This window comes from Microcaecilia unicolor, chromosome 5, assembly GCF_901765095.1.
Source record: "Microcaecilia unicolor chromosome 5, aMicUni1.1, whole genome shotgun sequence".
Taxonomy (NCBI): domain Eukaryota; kingdom Metazoa; phylum Chordata; class Amphibia; order Gymnophiona; family Siphonopidae; genus Microcaecilia; species Microcaecilia unicolor.
Window position 1 is genome coordinate 172018152 of NC_044035.1, and position 24263 is coordinate 172042414.

The 24263-nt window shown below is 41.5% G+C and overlaps 1 protein-coding gene across 1 annotated transcript in view; it reads right to left on the reverse strand.

The window, feature by feature from the left end:
- The window catches only part of CALB2 (calbindin 2), a 214175-nt gene extending 193560 nt beyond the window's left edge, over positions 1-20615 (reverse strand). The window contains exon 1 of the mRNA XM_030204920.1: positions 20488-20615. Within this exon, the coding sequence (XP_030060780.1) occupies positions 20488-20581 (94 nt within the window). The 5' untranslated portion in view covers positions 20582-20615. The remainder of the gene's footprint in view (positions 1-20487) is intronic.
- Between the last annotated feature and the right edge of the window lie 3648 nt (positions 20616-24263).

The following is a 24263-nucleotide window of genomic DNA, read 5'->3' on the forward strand; positions in this document are numbered from 1 at the left end:
AGGAGTGGAATGTGGGAGTGTCACCCATCAATGCACTCATCTTATAGAAGGCTATTAGATGTGTGTGTTGATTATCATATCTAGGCTTAACATCCTATCCAGCTTATTTTCGAAAGAGAAAGACGCCCATATTTCGACCCAAATTGGGAGATGGGCGTCCGTTATCCCGTGGGCGCCCAAATCTGTATAATCGAAATCCGATTTTTGGCGTCCTCAACTGCAGTCCGTCACGGAGACGAACAAAGATCACGGGGCGTGTTGGAGGCGTGGTGAAGACGGGACTGGGGCGTGGTTATTGGCCGAGGAGAGATGGGCGTCTTTAGCTGATAATCGAAACAAGAAGGGCATTTTTGACGAGAATTTGGTCCGCTTTATTTGGACCCTTTTTTTTCACAAAGTCCCAAAAAAGTGCCCCAACTGACCAGATGACCACCGGAGGGAATCGGGGATGACCTCCCCTGACTCCCCCAGTGGTCACTAACCCCCTCCCACCAAAAAAAACCCACTTTACAAACTTTTTTTGCCAGCCTGTATGCCAGCCTAAAATGCCGTACCCACCTCCATGACAGCAGAATGTGTTCTATCCTCTGACAGCCTTTCCCTGGTTCTGATGTGGCTTTCGGGTGAGTGTGACACCTTTTCTGTTTTGCGCACTGCAGAGTCACATCAGCAATGCATTGTGGTGGGTGTAGGATATTGGGCTCCGTGATTCCATTAGCTTGTGTTAAATGCTCACGATGTTGGTAGTTGGTAGGCTCTACTCCCATGGTGCTTTTCCCTCTGCTTACTGGGTCAGAGTGTGCCCTGTTTTGTTTCCGGTAGTCCATGAGGTAGTGGCCATTTGTGTAAGACACTTTTAGATCCCTTTCATGTGTTAGCCACGTTACAGCACTTAGTTTGTACCTTGAATGTTGCTGAAAGAGGGCATTGTACACCATTCTGCCAGCTCGGACCTACTGCTAATCTCAGTACCAGCGAGACTCGTTGCCAGTGGGGCACAACCTCTGATCTGCAGTTAACTGTGAGTAAACATGCTTATTCAAATAAAGGACATTTTCGGTGAGATTAGTCTTCAGGTGTGAACTGCTGTGCCAAGGTTATACAGCAGCAATAAGTCCTGTCCCTGGAGCACTTTTAGTGGGTACTGCAGTGCACTTCAGGCAGGCAGACCCAGGTCCATCCCCCCCCCCCCCCCCCACCCGTAACACTTGTGGTGGTAAATGGGAGGTCTGTAAAACCCACTGTACCCACATGTAGTTGCCCCCTTCACCCCTAAGAGCTATGGTAGTGTTGTACATTTGTCCCTCCCACGACCAAATGGCTTGGATTGGGACGTTTCTGAGCTGGGCGTTTTAGTTTCCATTATCGCAAAAAAAAAAAAAACTGCCCGTCTCAGAAGGGACCAAATCCATGGCATTTGGTCCGTCCAAACCGTATTTTTGAAATGAAAGATGGACGCCTATCTTTTTCGATAATATGGTCTGTCCCACCTCTTCACATATCCGTTTTCGGACATAGACGCCCATGGAGATAGGCGTTCGCGTTCGATTATGCCCCTCCACGTCAGCTATTAACTTGGCATAAGTGGATGTGCCTTCTTTTTGGTGCACCAATGTGCAGTTGCATTAGTATTGTGTAACAGCATCAGGGCTCCCTAATGCCATTATAAATTGGTGCTCCCTGTGTTGCTTCGGGGTGCCAAGTAGGAGACATGAATTTACAGAAATGCTGTCATATTCTTTGTCTCCCTTGATAGTAACGTAGTAAGTGACAGCAGATAAAGACCTGTACGGTCCATCTAGTCTGGCCAACAAAATAAACTCATTTTACATGGTATGCGATACTTTATATGTATACCCAAGTTTGGTTTGTCCTTGCCATGCTCAGGGCACAGACTGTAGAAGTCTGCCCAGCATTGTTCTTGCACTAAAAGTTCTGAAGCTAACGTCGAAGCCCCTTAAAATTTACACTTCAGCCCATCCATATCTATTCAGTCACGATCAGGGCACAGACTATAGAAGTCTGCCCAGCACTGGTTTTTGATATAGTATTAATGCCCACAGGAATGTCTTTTTTTAATGCAGGTGAAAGGATGCACACTATGAGACCTGACTTTAATTTTAGCCTCATTTGAAGAGAGTGGCTTCAGTCAGTTCCTTCCATCTAATTGCTTTAACAGTGACGATTGATGAATTCGTATCAAGAAAAGGCCTTTAACAAAGGCTTCTTTCATGTGTTTAAATTATCCTTCCAATACTGTTCATTTCATTTAATGTAGAATATTTAACAAGTTCATTTTATTAATGCCTATTGTGTGTTGGGGAGGGGTGGAGCTCCCAAATATTCCCACCCATGCCTCTAACAGGCTAGCATGGACCCTGCTTGGGTGAAACACTTGATCTTCCTGTGCCTCAAAGTTGTAATTGGATAATACTATAATATTATTACTTCAGTTGGAAAACTGTGAACCACTGTGAGTTTTTGTAAAATGTTACTTACACTCAAGCTGTGCTTCCAGGAGGGGATCCCCCAACCTCATATTTGCTGTGTCTCTCCTCCTGTGGCCCAAAGAGAGGATCCCTGGACCTAAGCGGCATTCAAATTAAAACTGAACAGAGAAAAAAACTCAATGTCTCATTCTCTCTTCCCAATAAAACACCGAATGACCCACTACCATCACTGCCCTAGGTTCATCTCTTCCAATCTCAGACACCCTGAAAATCCTAGGTGTAACTATAGACCGCAACCTAACACTCTAAAATCAAGCTAAGATCACAACAAAGAAAATGTTCCATACAATGTGGAAACTCAAACATGTAAAACCCTACTTTCCTAGGAACATATTCCGAAACATGATCCAAACAATGGTGATAGCCCACGTGGACTACTGCAACGAAATATATGCAGGTTGCAAAGTCCAAATAAGAAAATTACAGACAGCACAAAACACAGCAGCCAGACTTATCTATGAAAAATCACGCTTCAAAAGCACTAAACCCCTACTATAAAGTCTAAACTGGCTACCAATTAATGCACGAATAATCTTAAAGATATGCTCAATCGTACAAAGAATTATCTGCGGCATTGCACCTGCCTACATGACTGAACATGATGTAAACAACAAGATCATACCTAACCCTCCACTACCCCAGATGTAAAGGCCTGAAATACAAATTGTCATACGCCTCCAGCTTCTCCTTCCTAGGCACTCAATTCTGGAAAGACCTGAAACTCATAAACAACTACCTCAACTTTCGGAAAAACCTAAAAATACACCTCTTTAGGAAGTTCCTCCCCTCTGCGACTTCATAACTTCTTAACCACTAAAAACATCCCAAAATAACCTCAAAAATGGAAAATGATAAACACCTCAGTGACAGTCCTACAAATACTACCTATTCCTCTCAAATGCTTTGTAAATGCAATCTACGCTACTACTGATCATTGGCATTAAGTAATCCACATCAACTAACTGACATTCTGTAATCCACCCCTGTTGTAACATGTAAGCCACATTGAACCTACCAAGGTGGGAAAATGTGGGATACAAATGCAATAAATAAATAAGCCAACTGCTCTCCTCTTCCAGGTCTAAGTCAGCACTGACTCCTGTCTCCCTGGACCTGCTCCAGATACGTCTCCTCTTAGGGTGGAGATTTCTATTCTGTCAACTTCTTGTCTTTTTCCTTCTGGGTCCAGTGCTAGAGCTGACCATACGACTGAAGCAGGAGTGTACCTGCAAAATGTCCATTTTCACACTGCCTGCTCTAACACCTGCTTAGTGGGAGTTTTTTCCCCATTTTGTGATGGTAAGATTTTCTCTAAAAATATTGAGAATGATATTAGGGCTTCTTTTACTAAGCCATGCTAGCGATTCCCTCACGGCAAATGAGAGGAAGCCCATAGGAATTGAATGGGCTTCCTCTCATTTACTGTGCAGGAATCGCTAGCATGCCTTTGTAAAAGAAGCCCTTAGTGAGCTGGCAGCTGCTTAAAGATATCTGATAACTGCAGCACAAATCATTCTGAAAATCAAACTCACTATTTTTGGGACAAAACAACACTTCCTACTGTTTCCAATAATACCTCAGCCTTGTGTATTGGATATCAGGAAGCGCCCTAGCAGAGAATCCATACAGAGCGAATTTGCTAGATAGAGAAATGGGAACAGCAACAACAAATTGAAGTGATTTTAGTGAAACTCAGCTGAGCTTCCTCCTGTTTGGACTAAGGTGGCCCACAGGTCTGTGGAGACTTTTCTCACCTTTTAGGCCTCAGGAAAGGTATCTTGGGCCTGCACTCACTCCCACTGCAGCCAGGGGAGTCAATAACCCAGGTTGTGGCCAATGTCTCTTTTCTCTTATGTGTCACAAAGAGGGTATCTTTGGGTATTAGTGATTTCTCTCCTCCTGGTACCCAAATAGGAAATTCCTAGACCAGTGTTCAGCAAGTGACAGAGGAGCTTCAGTTCACTTCTGCAGTGGCCGTGTCTATAACAGCTATTGTAACGATTATCAATAGACCTTTTATTTATTTAAAATGCATTTTTAGACCATGTGTCATTTTATTCCAAGCAAAAATATGGCTTTTAAACTTTGCAAAGTCATCTGAGCTATCTGTCTATGACAATGGAAAGCATCTTAACAGACTGTTCATTCAAACTGAGTGAATTTGATTTTAGTATTATTTTTATTTTAAAAACTTATAGTTTGTCTATAACCAAGGTGGATTACAATCAACACACATAAAAAAATCAACATAAGCCATAATCTACCCAGATAAAAATCTTCTTACTAACTTTCCACCCACAGAATAGTGAAATGCCGCAGGGATCTGTACTGGGACTGGTGCTAATTAACATATGGTGTTACCTCACCTTGAGTATTGCATTCAATTCTGGTTAGCGTATCTCAACAAAGATATATACAGAATTAGAAAAGGTTCAAAGAAGAACGACCAAAATGAGAAAGAGGATGGAACTCCTCCCATATGAGGAAAGGCTAAAGAGGTTAGGGCTCTTCAGGTTGGAAAAGAGATGGCTGAGGGGGGATATGATTGAGGTCTCTAAAATCCTGAGTGGTGTATAACAGGTAAAAGTGAATCAATTTTTCACTCTTTCAAGAAGTACAAAGATTAGGAGACATTCAATGAAATTAAACATGGAAATACTTTAAAAATAAATAGGAGGAAATATTTTTTCATTCAAAGAATAGTTAAGCTCTGGAACTCACTGCTGGAGGATGTGGTAACAGCGATTAATGTATCTGGGTTTTAAAAAGATTTGGACAAGTTCCTGGAGGAAAAGTCCAGAGTTCGCTGTTGAGACAGACGTGGGGGAAGCCACTGCTTGCCTTGGGTTTTGTTGCATGGAATGTTGCTGCTATTTGGGTTTCTGCCAGGTACTTATGACCTGGATTGGCCACTGCTGTAAGCAGGATACTGGGCTAGATGGACCATTGGTCTGACCCAGTATGGCTATTCTTATGTTGTACATGAAACATTTGCACAAACAAATGTGTTTTCAAAAGTTTCTTAAAATTTGCTTTGCTGATGCATAACCGTAGAACTCCTTGAAGTGCATTCCATAATAATGGACCCACTATAGAAAAGGCTGCTGCCTTTATCTCAGTACAATGGGCCTCACATACCCCTAGAGTAGATAGTCACACGGGCCGACTCAGATCTTAATTGTCGGCTTAGCTTGTAAACTGACAACACCATGTACCATTGATTAGTCAAGTATAAAATCTGGTGAATAAGACATAGCACTTTAAACTGCACACAAAACCGAAGAAGCAGCCAGTGTAGCCGCTCGCTTCAACACAGGAGTAATATGAGCATCCTTCACAGTTCCTACAATCATCCTAGTTGCTGCATTTCGCAGCCTCTTCACAGTGCTGTGTGAGCAGTGCAACTGTATAAGGTGCAGATATGTAGGGGTGAAAAAGTTACTCCCGGTCCACTCTTTCTTCATTCATGGTGGTGAAGCAGATGGGGTGGGGGGCAGCATGAGCAAGTCGCACAGGGCACAACTATAGCTCGGTATGGTGCTGTTAGTACATGAATTATAATTATTATATTGTGGAAAAACTGGCCATCCATAAACCCTTTATTGTTGGAATCAACCTCCCTTCATCAGTTTACGCTAGCAGTTTGCCTCAACCTGGTAAGATTGGTTCTCACTGAATGGTTATTGTTGCTGTGGCATCTAGAGATGGTGAATCTAGATAAAAAGTGTTTACCGTGGCTGGTGCTGCAGAAACAGCCTGAGTTTTCGAAGAGTTCCTTCATTAATTGGGCTCTGCAGGGACACTGCCTCTCCCTGGGGTCAGTTCAATAATAGTGAGAAGATTAGATTTGATTGGATGGTCTTGTGGGGGTTCTGAAGACCTGCTGTTGACCGTAACTAGGCTGAGAACAAGAATGCAGTGGAGAGATGCTTCTCGAAAGCCTGACACCAAGGGAGTTGGGGAAGAAAGGCACAGAAAAATGATGAAGGGATATTTCTGCAAGAAATTCCTTTTACCAGAAAAAACCTTTGTATCTGTAGGTTTCTTAATGATATCCTTGCTGTAAGACTCTCTCTGTCTATGCCTGCTACCGTTTTAATCCCAGCACCATTCATCCTACTATTAATGCCCTGTTATTACAAAGCTAGCACTTTCCCTCCCTCTGCTATTATTCTTTCTCCTCCTATGTTGCTTTTCTTTAGTCTCTTTCATTTTCTTTCTTTTACGTCTGTTTCTATTCTTCTCTCTCCACTGCAGCCTCTTCATTTCTTCTGTCTCTTTGCCCATTATTTTTCTTTTCCTTTTCTAGTTCTCTACCTTTTTTCATTATGATGAATTTAATTCTTTCCTCCTTCTCCTATTTTGCCTCTCTCAATTCTTTCCTTGTCTATTTTTTCACTCTGTCTCTTCCTTCTCTTTATATCTCTCTCTTTCTGTGCCTTTCCAGTCTCGGCAAATTGTGTTTTGATTCCAAATTCCCATTCATTACAATTTGTTTGAGTCACTCTTGAAGTCAGGGAATTGCATCCAGGGCACCTGCCTTGGGCCCATGCTACAGGGGGCTCTATAACTGCCTCAAACTCAAGGTGGCATAGCCTTCTAGTGGGCTTTGGGGCTCATCCAATTTCTGTCCTGGGCCCCTGCATGTCTAACACTGGCCCTGGTTTGAGAGATCATCAGACTTCTGTATATCTGCTCTTGGTGCATAGCCTCCTGCACTTTGTGTAAGCAGCAAATAGATTAACCATTTGGGGTGGGGGGGGGGGGGGGCTAATCTAGCCTCGATATTCCCACTGTTCTGCACAAGAACAACTTATTCACACTGAAAACAGAAAATAAGCCTTTAATTATGTGAAAAATATAACTGAAGCAACAGCTGCAATATGCATTATAAGATGCCATGCCTCTAGCCTCAACTCTGCTCAGTCTTCTGAAGCCAAGCTGGCCTGGGAAGACGCTGTCATCAACCTTTCAGAGAGTGAGAAAAAAAGAAGCAATTATAAATGGAGGGCACTTTGCTACAGGAAGACCAACAGCTTTGAAGATTGTATGGCTTTTGATGGTGCACTGTAACATTAGGGAATACAATAACAGCGAGGGTCTGTTTCTCAGGTTCCACTTATGTTCATGCACATTTTGATAGCTATCGAGAGAAAAGCGATTTCTGGGTTTATGCTTCCTGAGCAGGATACAGAGGAGATCTCTCTCATCACGGCTGGGATACAGCCAGAACACACACTTCTAAATCTGGTGGTAGCCGAATGAGGGGCTTTCAGTCTCTGGTTGGGAAAGGATGGGCAGCCACTACACTTGGCTGCTCTATGGGGTAAGGGGTCAGAAGAATGCTCCATAGATAAAGAAATAGCTGAGAAAGAGGGAGGATCCAGAGACCTGAGCAACCCACAGGGCACAAAAGCACCCTAAGGCCATCACGTCTTTGTATAGGGAGTTTGAAAACTTGCATCAACTTATATAAAAGTGACATAAGGAGATACAAAGTAGACACATAAATCTCTAGGACTCGTTAAAACACAACCTCCAAAGAGAAGGGAGAAATCTGAATGAGTAAAATAATGCTGTTCTATTAGTGTTTCTGGCAGCACATAGAGAAGGACCGGAGCTAGCTTCCTCCAGACCATTTCCTTAAAAATACTAAAATGTTCCCCACATTTACCATTAAATTTCACAAATCAAAAACAGAGTTCTGCTGATCTAGTCCATGAATCTTTCCTACTTCTCTCTCCCATGCTCATTAAGCTGCTGGGCTGTACAGTGTTTATTTTTGTAATACACTAAAGGTAAATTCTCAAATAGCCACCAAAATTTAGGTACCAACATGATGCACCTAAATGTGAGTTCTATAATGGCAGTTGTGTGTACAGCTGTAGTTATGGAATACTAATGTAAGTCTGCATTTACTCACCTAACTTTAGATTGAATACTTATGCCATCTCAGTGGCTGGCTTAAATGTAGTGGCGGCCATTTTCTCTCTAAGTGAGAAAGAATGCAAGTTGTATTTAATTGAACCTTTTCCCCGAGGAAGTAATGAAACCTAGCCATCTTGGTGGAGGTTCTCACTATATTGGAAACTGCTGCTGCAAGTTAAGTGGTGCTAGTCACAAAACGTTTTAGATATTCATACTGCTTTAAAAAAAAGTCTTAAAAAACATTAAAATATTGGATCGATGAAGATTTGCAGAATATTGCCTAAAATGTTTGGATAGCAATGCTGTTGCTGTGAACTCTGATGATCCTAATACTATTATTATGAAAATCAATGAAAGTACTATAGTATCTTGAAGTGATACTAACACTGCTATCTGAGTGCCTAACTGTAGGCATTCAGGCATGCAATAAAAGTGAAAAACAATCTCCCAATGCTAATCACCAATGGTGAATTCTTTCGCTCTTTTTCTTTTCTTTTCACTATTTACTATTGCTTTCAAAATAAAATAGAGGAAAAAGACTTCAATAGTCTGCTGAGCTCTATCTTTTCATCATTAAGGCACTGTGCAGGTAAAAAAAAAAGTCAACCTCCAAAACCTTCTCTTTAAACACTCTGTGCAATTTTCATCAAAACATGTCAACTAAAGGCATACTTATCTTTGAACCCAACGGGGTCTCATTTCACCCATGACTTCTTCAGGGGAAATGTGTACCCAAGTTCATACTCTAGCAGCGTTCTCTTCTTGTCAGAAGAAGCCTGGAGAAGTCATGGGTGAAACGGGACCCCCGTTGGGGTCAAAGATGTGTGCCTTTAGTTGACATTTATTGATGAAAATTGCACAAAGTATTTAAAGGGAAGGTTTTGCAGGTTTCTTGACCAATGATGACTTTTTGATCTGCACAGTGCTTTAATGATGAAAAGATAGATAACAGCATTTTATTTTGAAAGCAATAGTAAATAGTGAAAGAAGGAAAAAGAAAAAAGAAAAAAAAGAAATTCACTATTGGCAATTATCATTGGGAGATGGGTTTCCACTTTTATTGTTTGCAAAGTGCTCATTTTTTAAAGTGGATTGTTCCAGTTATTAGTGGGGGCATTTAGGCAAGCACATAATAATATTCTATAAGCTGCACGTCACTGCTTGACACACTGCTGACCTGCCTATGCCCCCCTCAGGTTCATGCCATCTTGAAGTTGGGTGCTCTGGATTTCAGCATGCAACTTATAGAATAGCTACTAAGGGCAGCTGCATATGTAACTGCTAATTACTGCCAATTAGCATCATTTAAGACAAATTATAGCCAATAATTAGATGCTATCTCCAATTATCAGCCAATTATTGGATTACGTTACATGCACAACTGACCTTAGTCTATGTTGTGTGTGCAAATTTGCATGCTAGTTGGAAAATTGAGCATCCAGGACTACAGAAATAGGAGGGATATATCTATATAGAAGACACTGCAGAGCAAAAAGCACAGAAAGACCTTTAGGAGCAGGACTACGGGAAAAGACCCAATTCATTATTAGAAGAACCCGACATGGGCCGTGTTTCAGCAACTCTACACCTGAGAAAGGGGTTGCATAAGTTTGCAGAACTCTTTACAAAGCAATAGCAAATCTGCCAATAAAAGGGTTTAGCAATCAATAGGGACACACTGCAAATACAAACCTGCTGTTAATATCAAAGTATACACTGTCAGGGCGTATAAAAAAGACAAGTATCTTAATCCGGTGGACGCTGAAAATGCTGTAACCCCCCCCCCCCCCCACCAAAGCAGGAACTAACATTTACACACCAGTTATGTGCATAAATGTTTACAATACTACCCTATACGTGTGTGTGCAAGTGCATGCATACACACGTAAATGCCAAAAATGCACCTAAGTGCTATGCAAATATCTTATATAGTATTCATTTTAAAGGTATCCACACACATGAGTGGGACTTGTGTATTTTTGACATTTCGATGCAAGAACTTGCATCAACTCTATGGCTGGAATCAAGTGTTCATGCCTAACTGCATACACCCATATATATATCTATATATCTATCACTTTACACTAGTATTCTATAATGGAAAATAGTGCCTACTTTCCTTTATAGAGTAGCTGCCACACAGGTGCTCTCGGGGTACCTAAATATAGGGAAGCTGATATAGAATTACCCCTAACTGCCAGAACCAATCAATCAAACTCTGCCTTTTGCTTCATTTATCCATTATTCAGGTAACCTTCACCAGTCAGCAACTCCATCACTCAGCTTGATTGTCTCAACATCCCATATCACTCAGCTGCAAGTATTCTTCTAAAGGGGGAATTCTCATATATTGTACCAGCCTGCATACACCACATTCTATCCATCACAACCTGCCTCCTCTCCGAGTACACGTGACCCCTCAAAGGTCAGTAAGAATTCTGTAAAAAGTGCTAAAACTTGCGCACGCAAATTTGGCTTGTGCAATTTAACTGAATAATTAGCCAATTAGTGCTGATAATGGAGATCTTAAGAATCAATTATTGGTACTAATTTGAAATTTTAAGCACAAGTCCAAAAAGGGGGCGTGGCCATGGGCAGGTCAGGGGCATTCCTTTATACACGTGGTTATAGAATAAAGGGGATCCACACCTAATTTAGGCATGGGGATTTATACCAAGGATTCATCAGTGTAAATGGTTGCGCCTAAATATAACTGTGGTTCCCGGCATTAAGCACTATTCTATAAACAACATCTAATGTTAAGCATCATTTATAGAATAGCGCTTAGCACTAATTTTTTGGTGCCATTTATAGAATTTAATCCTGAGTGTCCACTGCTTCCATTACAATCCTCATCTTCCCCCACCACCTTTCTTCTTAAAACCACAATACAATTCATGCCATATAGGACTAGGTTCTATATATCACACCTAAATATCTGGCACGGAAATGAAAATCGCTTAGGCGTAATTCTATAAAGTACACTTTAATTTAGGCATACATTATAGAATAAGCCTAAATTTCTGCACGGTTTATAGAATACACTGAGAATCAGTCCACAGAACTAAATTTAGTCGCGATCAATTACGCCAAGTAAAACCTGGTAAATTAGGCATGGAGCGGGTGTATTCTATAACAATAGATTTTATAACATAGATTTTAAAAATTCCCACAACCCACCTATTCCATGCCCATAGCCACGCCCACTTTTCAATTATGCGACTGATATATATGAGCACCAAGTTACAGAATACTCTTAGCAAGTAACTCACATCAATTCTAATTAATGCCAATTAGTGCTGATAATTGGTTGTTAGCATCCAATTATCAGTGCTGATTAGCTTGTTAACTAATTAAGTTATGTGCATTGTTATGGAATATGCATTGCGTTCCACGTGGAAATCTAAGTGCAATATACAGAATCCCAGGGATAATGCCTAAACTTACCTTATATGAAGCTTTTAAGCCTGTCAAGGAATGAAAAATAATTTCTGCTCTAAAAATCCTCTTAGCATGCTTGCATCCTGGGAAAATCAAAGCTGTGACATAGCAACCTGTTTGGAGAAAACTGACTTGCCTTGATGAAAAAAAAAATCCTCTCATATTAAGAAGTGAGTGAAAATGCATATAAATGAAACAGAGAAAGACCAACTATAGTGGTGGATGAGGACCATTAGGCTCATTTAGGGCATTAATTTAGAAACATATCCAACATGTAAATAGTGGCATACATATGCAGATGTTATTTTTTGTTTTATTTATTTTTGTTACATTTGTACCCCACACGTTCCCACTCATGGCAGGCAATGGAGAGTTAAGTGACTTGCCCAGAGTCACAAGGAGCTGCCTGTGTGGGGCATCAAACTCAGTTCCTCAGTTCCCCAGGACCAACGTCCACCACCATAACCACTAGACCACTCCTCCACTGCTAATTTTAATTAATTTCAGAATGTCACTATTGACACATAGAGGGCTGTATCACACAGAGGTTTGGGTGGGATTGAATCTACACAAGCATTATCCATTTTACAAAGGGAATACAAAGTTTAAGGGGACAAGTTTCCATGTTGGGTTCTACATCAGCTCAAAAGCATGCATAGGTTTTAAAAAGTGATTCTTTTATCAAGGACTTTACAGGAGAGATAAAGGGAGTCATTCTCATTAATCCCATATAAAAAATTAAACCAAGTTAAAAATGTGGCCTTACTACTTAATTAGTGCAACATGTGTGGGTTTGTAAAATGGGGCAGTTACATGGAAGCTGTGAAATTACCATTTCCACTTGTAAGTGTTACCATCTCTATGTAAAAACTGCTAGGTTATTATTTTTATTTATTATTTTATTGCATTTGTATCCCACATTTTCCCACCTATTTGCAGGCTCAATGTGGCTTACAAGAACCTGTTATGGTATCGCCATGCCAGGAGATAGATACAATTGGTGTTACAACAAGATCATGGATGAGGAAAAAAGGCCTAGGCAAAGTTATATAAAAATAAATCTCGGAATAGGGTGAAGTGATGAAGTGTTATAGTTAGGCTATGGATTCCCATTGTAGGCCTTATTGAAGAAATAGGTTTTCAGAGATCTACGAAAGTTGGTTATATCATTAATTGTTTTCAAGTCAGTTGGTAGTGCATTCCATAGCTGCGTGCTCATGTAGGAGAAGCTGGTCGCATGTGTTAGCTTGTATTTTAATCCTTTGCAGTTGGGGAAGTGCAGATTAAGGAATTTGCAGGCTGATCTTTTAGCATTTCTGGGAGGTAGGTCCACGAGGTCTAGCATGTAACTTGGGGCATCTCCGTGGATGATTTTGTGAACAATCATGCAGATCTTGAACACGATACGTGTGTTTGTGTAGACAAAAAGCACTAGATTGATGAAAGGTGAGTGAACACCTTTCATCGATCTAGAACTTTTTGTCTACACAAAAGCATCCTTTATACCCATCAATCACCAGTCTTTTTCAAGACTTGATTTGGTTTGTTCATTCTTCAATTTCACCTTCAAGTTACCATCATATACAGACTCCTGAGGCAGGCATTGTTTGCCAAAACATGGTACCGTGTCAAGTCTTATCTACTGTTAAAGAACATTTTTTTTATACTATCTGTCTCCTTGGCTTTTTAGAAGTGTCTTGTTGAACACGCTACTCCCCTGCTGCTGCATTTCTTCTCACTTCTTCACAACTTGGGATCCTTTATACTTATTCCATGTTCTCTTGAATTCCATTACCATTTTATTATCATCTACATCCAATAAGAGTCCATTCCATTCATTTATCACTATTTTCATGAAAAAATATTTTCTGATGTTGCTTCTGAACTTTATTCTGTGAGGGGGGGGGGGGTAAAGGGAAGGAGAGGACATGGCAGTGCTACACAAGGAAGATAGCAGCACAAGGCTTTTAAATACCCCCATTCCCTCATGGCTTACAGCATCCTGCCTCCTCTGATAGGAATTTTGCATCAGATGAGTGCTGCAGGCTTGGAGTGCATGTATTCAAAGACCCTGCACCATGTCTGCTGCTTGGGCATGGAGGACAGAGGTTGGGTGATAGTGACTCGGGGAAGGAACGGGGAAGAGATGCTGGACATGGCAGGGGGAGAAAAGGCAGATAGAGGACATGGTGGTGGAAGAGAGGGAAGGAGAGATGCTAATAACTGGGAGGGAGGCTAGGAAAGGGGAGATTCTAATCTAAGGGGGAGGGAGAAGGGGAGATGATGGACACTGGGTTGTAAGGAAGGGGAGATGCTGGATTATGGTGGGTGGAGTGACATATGACTGAAGGCTTATGTAGGGTATTAGATACCTTTGAGCTGGTCCTATTTTCCAGAGCTTTCTTTCTTCTGAAAAGTGTTTGTATCCGATTTATGTATTTGAGGTATTGGAATGCTGTTCACACAAGAACATATCCTAGGAGTCAATATTCATCAGCATGGCTATAGTTTAACTTTAAGGGGGTAACTTCATAATAAGGTACGCATGTAAAATGTTCAAAAAGGTACCTATTTTATAATTACTCTATAAAGGCTAAATAGCTACCTATGTGCCTTTATAATAAAGCTCTCAGAACCAGATCTAACAGTGCATAAACTCTATCACAAATTTGCACCTGCTCGAAAGACAGTATAAATATGTAAGATGTATTCTATGCATGTACATGTGTATTTTATAAAATATACACCTACATCACAACTTTACTATGTCTATCTGACTTTGAAAGGCGAAACAGCAAGCCTTCAACTAAAACTAAACTAAACTCTGCCCCAGCTCCACCCAAACTATGCACCTGGGAAACCTATGAGCAGATCACGTTTCAATATGCACACTTTCGTCAGCATGGACACTTGTATGTGTACATATCTGTGTACATTTTATGTGTCTTTTTCACATGTAAATAATGTTTTACATGTGGAAAATGTTTCACAAAATCAACCCCCCCCCCCCTAAACATCTAGCCTAAACTTCTGGAAACTGCTGGAAATTATGAGGTGCCAGCTTATATTCAGACTGGTGCCTGGATTAGTGGCTGGATAAAGCTAGGACACCCGGGGCGGTTCACTGCTGTGCACCCCCCCCCCCCACAGGTGCAACATAACACCCCCCTTGGCGCATCACCCAAGCCCCCCCCCCCCCGAGTGCATTCTTGCCTGCCGTGTGCAAGCTTCTGGGGGGGGGGGGGGGTGTCGGTTCCGCTGGTTCCCTGCTCCTTCTGCTCCGGAACAGGAAGTTTCCTGTTCCGGGGCAGAGGGAGCAGGGAACCAGCAGAACCGACACCCCCCCAGTGTCGTGCACCCGGGGTGGACCGCCCCCACCATCCCACCCTTGCTATGCCACTGCTAGGACAGCTTTTTTGCTGTCCTTATTTAGGCCCAGTTGCTCAGAATTTGCCAGAAAACACCGGTGCGAACACTGAAGAAAAATTACTGCACAATGCTCAACACTAATAACATGCAAATTATATGCAGGCTGTTAGTGCTGAGCATTGGAAGTTAAAGGGGGAGGAATGTGTCTGGTGCATGCCCACAAGAACTGTGAGGTAGGCACAGCTCTTATGCGCATGCCCAGTCAAGAGGGAACAGCTGTGGTCTCTGGAGTGGAAACCCTGGGCAGAAAGTAAACCAGACAGCAAAAATGTAAAAATATACAAGTTAAAACAAAACAACAACAAAAAAAACATAGCACTGGAGATGACACCAGAAGCAAGCTGCAGAAACTGCAAAGCTGCACACAGAGCTACAGATTTCCAGTACCCGCAACCTCCTGCATCAGGAACTAGAGATCTGCAGGGGACCCCTGAGATTAAGCAAAGATCAGCTGCCCCCATCCCTCCCTCTACTCTCAGGGACTCCTCAGTAACTCTGCACATTTAGTCATTAGGGCAGGAGGATTTTGTACACTGTTTCTCTAAGCATTGGAGGGAATTGCTAATGGCCGCATTTACATCACATTTTAATACTAACAAATTTGTTTACATAGAATCTGTGCATGCTAAACTGACTAAAACCAGTTGCAAGTCCGGTTAGCTTTGAACATCGGGCCTTAGCCACTTACCTGGTTAGTGGTCTGAAAATTGCTGCTAACCTTGTGCATACTGGCTCTGCCCAGACTCCTCCAACATGGCAACAACTGGACAGTTCCACAGCAGTCTCCCTGGATTCTCAGCGGCACTGTCTGGTCATGTGCTGCTGAAAATCTGAGAATCTTCTGTCCAGAGTGATTTAAATATCAATCTGCAGGTGTGTACCTTGCAACCCCCACTTCTGCACCATCCAAACTACCACCCTGGGAATACCTATAGACAGATTGCCTACACGTAGGTGCACATTTTCCCTGCACATAAAGCTTTTCTCACATGTAATGCGTGTTTTATGCATGACGGCATATCAGGGCAGGTCTATAAGCTGGTGCCTAGAGATATCAGATATCACATATCAGAGTACCAAACTTTGGAATTCTCTACCTAAGCAGTTAAGAAACTTAGAAGAGTATCTTTCATAAATTATTAAAGGCTTTTCTATTAAGTACATATCTTATCAAAAGATAATAAACTAATGTTGCTGTCTCTCATATGTTTTGACAAGCACAGAAGAACAAAAAAACTTCTGCACTGGTCAATCCAAGCAGGCAAACACAGCGAAGGTGACACAAAGGATGATGCGGAAAAAACGTCCAGCTGACATCCTTTGTGTCACCTTCGCTGTGTTTGCCTTTTTCTCTTATGTGTTTCAACATAACCAATACTCTAGCCTAGCTTCATGACAAACACACAATTATTTCTACTATGTTAAGATGTTATAATTAATTATCTGACTGTATTACATTTTCGATGTTTTTTCTTGAATGTAAGCCACAGTGAACTTGAGCTTGTTCGGGATAATGTCATAATAATAATAATGTTAATAATATGCACCATCGATTGACAGTTAGGCACTAGGTGGTGTTCTACAATGTAACATAAAAGAGGGCATGCCTAAAATATAGGTCCACCAATGCCGACTCATGCTAGTAAGCTATATCCGAATATCGGTGCCAAGATGCTGTTATAAAATTAGTACTATGCGCATGGCTGAGGAGCCAGTTTAAAAAACTGCCCTGTATTCCTTGGATTCTATAAATGGTGTTCATACATGGATGCACGGTTATAGAATAGGAAAAGAGGTGGGAAAAAAAGTCAGGCTATCCAAAGGATGGAACCAAATGTTTTTATGTGAAAAAACAAAATTTTATTAATCTTTAAACAAATATTGATATAATAATAACACATTAAAATTGACTCGACACAACGTTGTGTTTCGGCCGAAACACAACGTTGTGTCGAGTCAATTTTAATGTGTTATTATTATATCAATATTTGTTTAAAGATTAATAAAATTTTGTTTTTTCACATAAAAACATTTGGTTCCATCCTTTGGATAGCCTGACTTTTTTTCCCACCTCTTTTTCTTGTTTCACGACCCGTGGGATCTATTGAGTTCTCCACTATATGTGGATTCTCTTTAGACTTTCGGTTATAGAATAGGGTCACTTGCGTGCATAAACTAATGGGCTCAATTGATGCTTAATTAGTGTTATCAATAATTGGCCTTAACGAGTACTAATTAGGAGTTATGTGTGTAACTGATCTACGCCCCTATCCTATGATCAGTGCATCTAATTTCTATAATGTACATCTCCTAAGGGGTGTGGCCATGGGAGAGGCATAGGCAGGTCAGAGGCATGCCCAGCATTTAAGCACGGTTTTATAGAATACTTGCATTTATGCATCTATATGCCAATAGGTGGGCATAAGCATTTTGCATCAGCCTTTGGCTGGCATAAACACTCACACCTAAGGCACGAGAAAGTGGAATTAAGCTAGTATTCTATAATGGCAATTTCGGACAGAACTGCCATTATAGAATTCGCACTTATCGCCCTGTATCCCAGTGCCTATCTTTAGGAGCCAATTAGTGAATCTACCCCTATGTTTGTAAAAAGGACGTGCATGGAAAGTGTGCACCTATTTTTACACAATCTGTATGTGGGTGTTCTTAGAAACATAGTTTGGATGGAGTAGATGCAGAATTGCAATATATGCGTGCATCAGTGGTGTTCCTTGGTTGGCTGCCACCCGGCGCAGATCACTGATGCGCACCCCTCCCGGATACAGCAACAACTCCCCCCTCCAAATGCAGCATCATCCCCCTCATGCATCACCTCAAAACACCCCCCTCCCGGGTGCATTGCTCTTACCTCCTGGGGTGTTGGGAGCAGCTGTGCTGCTGTCAGCTCCACTGGTTCCCTGCTCCCTCTTCCCCAGAACAGGAAGTAACATCAGAGGGAGCAGGGGACCGATGGAGCTGACAGCTGCACGGCTGCTCCCTGCCCCCCCTTGCAGCATGCACCCGGGGCGGACCACCCCACCACTTTGCCCTCGGTACTCCATTGGCATGTATTTTATAAAATACAAGTGTAAATACTTTGAGGCTGATATTCAGACCACGGGGGATAGCTGGGCTGCCTTCCATTGTCAGTGCTGAGCCTGAATAGTCAATGCCGGGCCATTTCAAGTGACCGGCATTGAATATCTGGTTTATTTTTAGACAGTTCCAACTTAATCGGCCAAGCCGATATTCAGCGCTGGCCGGTTAAGTTTGAACTGGCCAAATATATTCCAGGTATTGACGTGACCATTTCTGGCCATCGGTTAAATGGTTTTGAATATTGGCAGGGTAGAGTACTTGCCCAAATCTGAGCAGGTGTAAATGTGTGCTACAGGGGTTGGTTCTGGGTGCTTATTTATTCTGACGCATAAGTGGCTATGTTCCCTTTATAAAATAGGGTTCAAATAGCCGCATTATTGGACTTCTCACATTGGCACCCTGCTATAAAATAAGGCCCTAAGCAAATACTTGGATAATTTATAAAATACGCATGTACGTTGCAATTCTACCCAAACTACACCCTTGGGAATACCTATGGACAGATAGACACTTAGAGCCCGATATTCAGTGCAAGTTAACCACCCAGGAACAGCTGCCGAGTGCCAACTGGTTAACTTGTATCTTGGCAGATAACCAGTTATTTTCAGTGGCATTTAACTGGTTATCGCTGCTGAAAATGCTGATTAGCACTGAAAATAAAGCCGATGATGTTGCGGGCATTCCAGGGGTGCAACCGGTTAAGTCCCAATATTTGGAACTTAAGGCCACATAAAAAAGCAGGCCTATCTTTGCTCTTGAAGCCATGGTCAGTTAACTCTGAATATTGATTTAACTGGTCATGTGCTAGCCAGTGTTGAAAAACCCAGAAATTCAATGTCGGTAGCCGGAAATGGCCCGACATTAAATATCCGGATTGAATGCCTGTAGCGGGCAGACAAAGCGCTGCCTGCCACTGGCAGAATATTGGGGGGATACTTTCCATGCACATACTTTTCATGCATGTATGCAAGTGCACTATTAAAAAAAAAGCCCTTTCCACATGTAAAACAGGATTTACATGTGGAAAAGTCTTTATTACTTTACATCCCTTACGTTCAGTCTCCACAATGCTCTCCTTCATACACACAAATCCAATATTTCTTCCCCTAGAAACCAGTTGGCAGAGCAAGACCCCAAATAACTATACAATGGAGAAAGAGAGTGAGAGCCTGAAACCAACAGAAAATGTTCACAAATAGATCTGAGAGCAAGCAATAAAGCTGTGGCAGCAACAAAGGATTTATGGTGTCTCCCTTGGAACAATTGTAACCCCCAGAACTCCCAAAATACACCTTTCCCCCTCACTAGCTTCCCTTTTAAGAGAGCTCCACTTATGATCTCCCTTTTGGTTTGGAAAACTGAAAAGTTATTCCCGTCACAGACCGATCTTCCATTATATCTTTATCTTCAAGTTTTTATTTTTCAATCAGCTCTGCTTCTTTTGAATGGAATCCTTAAAAAACCAGTATCACTGTATCTCTGCTATGGTATCTAAGGAACGAATCCCTGCAACAGGCAGAGCTGTGAAACGGGAGCAGCAGCTCCACCTTGGAGAGCTTTGCTCTTTCCCCTTCCAGCTGTCACTCCATTAAAGTAAGTTGCTTTTTCAGACCAATTTACATTCTTTACAGTTTTCAGCTTTTTGCTGTTGTGCCACAGAGTGCAATCGGCAGTTCTGGGACCAGAAAAGGTAGTCTTATATGGATGCACTGGCTGAGGAGGGTAGAACAATTTAAAGATGATTTTTGATTCGGTCCCTAGCAAAGGTCTCACTCAGAGAATGGCTGTAGAATTCCAGCAAAAGGAAGATTTCTGTTCAGAACTGTATGCAATTTAAGTTAACTTAAATGTACCTGAGAAAGGAAATCTAGTGGAAAATACAGTGTAAAGCAGAAAAGTTGTCAGGTAGAACTATTGCCCCCTCGCCCCCCTTAAAAGTCAATTTTTCTATTTAAAGTATATTTTTGCATTTTGAACTACAAGGCAATTAAACCAGATAATACTTGCAACAAGAAGATGCGATCAAAGTTTTTAGAACGTCTATTTCTTTCCAATTGTTATTTCCCTTTATGATACTGACCGTCTGCGTCGTAGTGCTTCCAGATTTCCAGGAACTGAGAGGCAGTGAGCTCTGCCAGGTGCAGGTATGGAGGCTGCTGCTGCTTGAGTGCCATGATCAGATAATCCTTACAGCTCCCGACAGTTCACAGTTTCTGTGCGGCTCTGCCAATGCTGCCAGCCGATTTTCAGCTCTGTCTTTATATAAACTCTCTCACGTCCGTCATACTAAGTAATGGCCAGCAGAGGGCCGAGATGATGTGAGAACACACGGAGGATGTAGCCAAAGGCAAAGGATATGAAGACCAGTGCATTGCTTCCATGAAGAGGGTATCAGTACTTTGACATCTGTACACACAGTTGTTTACAAAGGGAGCTGTTTATCGTGTATCAAGATGGGTAAGATAGTAACAGAGTAAATGACGGCAGATAAAGACCAGCATGGCTTATTTAGTCTGCCGTTCATGTGTGTTCAGGATACCGGCTCTATGCCTTTGATTCCATCCTTTTCCTATATGGGATCCTCTGTTTGTGCCATCACTGAAATTGAATATCAATGCAATTTTCAAAGTCAGCTTGTGTGTTACCTTAATTATAACTATTTATTGGCTTAACAATATATTTCTTGACTAGTTTTCATGTACTACACTCCCTTCTTCGGGTCCAAACAAAATGAGAAAGTCAGAACAAAAGATGATGGGGATCTAAGTTATCAGGACATCTTAAAGCAGATTTGGAGCCAGTCTAACCTTTTAAGTCAGATATTGAATATGTTGTCCTACACTTCAAAAGATAAATCACCCATTAAAAGTTAGGACTTTTATTTATAAGGTTCACCTAAATGGCAAAGTTTTTGGTAGAGGCCAACTGAATTTCGGTTTCAGTTATGATGCCAAAACTGCCCTAAAATTCTTGCCTACCACCATGGTTTTAGTTTCAGCTGAAACTGAACATGTGTTTTCTGTGCAAGCTGAAAATGTGTGCTATGTCCTGTTTGTCTCCCTCCCTTCCCCCTCCCTCAAAAAGGAGTTGCCTTTCTCCCCTGCTCACCCATAGGTGCCCCCCTTGGGCCTATTTAAAGAATGACATGGGGACAGTGACCTGCAGTAACCATGGGGATGGGGACAGGGACCGAACCTGCGGGGACGGGGTGGGGACAGAGCCCGAGGGGATGGGGTGGGGATAGGGACAGATCCTGTGGGGATGGGGCGGGGATGGGGGCAGAGTCCGTGGAGATGGGGACAAACGTTGACCCCATGTCATTTTCTACTTTGAAGCCTGTTAATGAACTGGACTGTTATTTATGTTTGAGTGATGCAGATGATTATATTTTGATTTTTTGGAAAAACAATCAAACATGCTGACCACAACTAGCAAAGTTTGCTGCTACCAGCACATCTTCTAAAAAGACATCTTCTATTGCAGGAAGGACTGTGGAAAACAGGAGAGCTTGACTGAATCCCTGCTAGGGCATACAGAACAGGTTGTATTTTGTACTCCTGGGCATTTTAACAGGGTGGATTAGGATTCCTTGGGGTAGTAGAAGTCAGTTATTGTTGGGGTTGGTAGAGGGTGGTGGTGGTGGCGTTATTATAGTTGCTCGTTGTTTTTATTGTTTTATTTATTTATTGCATTTGTATCCCACATTTTCCCACCTCTTTGCAGGCTTTATGTGGCTTACAATACATCATGAGTAGTGGAAGAGTGCTAGAAAATAAACATTTAGTATTACAGAAGGATTTTGGTCAACATGATGATAATAAGACATAGTAATAGTATACAAGCATATATTATGATACAGTTCTGAATATAAATGGGCGACTTGTGCATATTCACATTGGTTGATCTTTGTGGTACACTTTATTAAAGAGATGGGTCTTTAGTAGTATGCGGAAGTTCGTTCTTTCGTAGATCGATTTCAAGCTGCGCGGCAACGCGTTCTATAATTGTGTGCTCAGGTAGGTAAAGTTTGACGCATGCATTAGTTTGTATTTCATATCTTTGCAGTTGGGGAAGTGCAAATCAAGGAATGTGCGGGATGATCTTTTGGCATTCCTAGGTGGTAGGTCTATCAGGTCTGACATGTAAGCTAGTGCATCACCATGGATAATTTTGTGAACTAGTGAGCATATTTTGAACGTGATGCGTTCCTTAAGTGGGAGCCAGTGTAATTTTTCTCGTAGGGGCTTAGCACTTTCAAATTTTGTTTTGCCAAATATGAATCTAGCTGCAGTGTTCTGGGCTGTTTGAACTTTCTTGATTATTTGTTCTTTGCAGCCGGCATAAAGTGCGTTACAATAGTCTAGATGACTGAGCACTATTGATTATACCAGGTTATGGAAAACAGTCCTTGGGAAGAAAGGTCTTATTCTTTTTAATTTCCACATTGAGTGGAACATCTTCTTGGTTGTGTTTTTCACGTGATTCTCTAGTGTTAGGTGTCGATCAATGGTGACTCCAAGAATTTTTAGGGTGTCTGAAATAGGAAGGTTTAGAGTTGGTGTGTTAATGGCGGTGAATTCTTTCTTGTTGTGTTGAGAGGTGAGTATTAGGCACTGGGTTTTTTCTGCATTGAGTTTCAGCCGAAATGCATCCGCCCAAGAATACATGATATGGAGACTTTGGTTGATGTCATTGGATATTTCTTTTAGGTCTTGTTTGAATGGGATGTAGATCGTTACGTCGTCTGCATATATGTATGGATTTTCTATTTGTGATTTATAAACAACAGTTGCACAGCATATTGTTCTTTTTTATACTTTAATAAAAAGATTTAAATATAAAATCATAAGTGTTCGAGCTTCTGCAGATGCACACAGGGATGGGGCGGGGACGGGGACAGAAGCTGTGGGGACAGGGCAGGGACAGAGACAGGGCCCATGGGGACGGGACGGGAACAGAGACAGAACCTGCGGGGATGGGGAGGGGATGGAGACAGAACCCACAGGGACGGGGACAATCTTTGTCCCCGTGTCATTCTCTAGCCTATTTTACAATCCCTAGTGGACTAGGGTGTAGTCAGGGTAGACGTGATCCCCAGTCACTCCTGCCCATGCTGACTCAGTTCTCAAAATGGCTGCCATAACCTTTAGTGGCAATCTTGAGAGACTGCCATAAGAGATCATGAGCTGTCACAAAGTCAGCCATTGTAAAAGTTTCAGTTTTCATTCTCTGAAGTTCATATGTGCAGAGGCTATTTTGCTTGAAGGTAAAATATAGTCTTTCATTATTTAAATCATTTTATATATTCTAGCCTGGATACTATTTGGGTGATTCTGAAGAATTTCCAGGCTCTGCTGGGTATGATGAAGATGCAGTGTTTTAATCAAACTTGTGGCACACAGAAAGCTATATTCTATGAGAAAGGAATCTACAGTGATTGTTTTTAAGCACAAGTACTGGTCAGCTTATAGTGTTAGTAGGGAAATGATATCACGATGAAATGAAATTTGTGTATTAGAAAATAATTTAAGAAATGTATTGCTTTTGATTGTAATTTTTCAGTGCATATAGTCCTCACATTCAGTGACATCAATGTGTTTTTTTATTCTGAATTGTGAATCATGTCGCAGTGTAGACAAAAAAAAAAAAGAAAAGAACTACAATATTAAAAGGACAGAACCATTCATACCAAAAGAAAACCTATAATATCTGAACTGCCCATTCCAACTTCCATAGGCCAAGTAAAAAAAATAGGTTTTCAATAATATTTTGATTTTTTTTAACAAGACGTTTCCAAATGTATAGATGAAGGGAGATCATTTCACAATCACCGGACGAAGAAAAAGAAATCAGAAC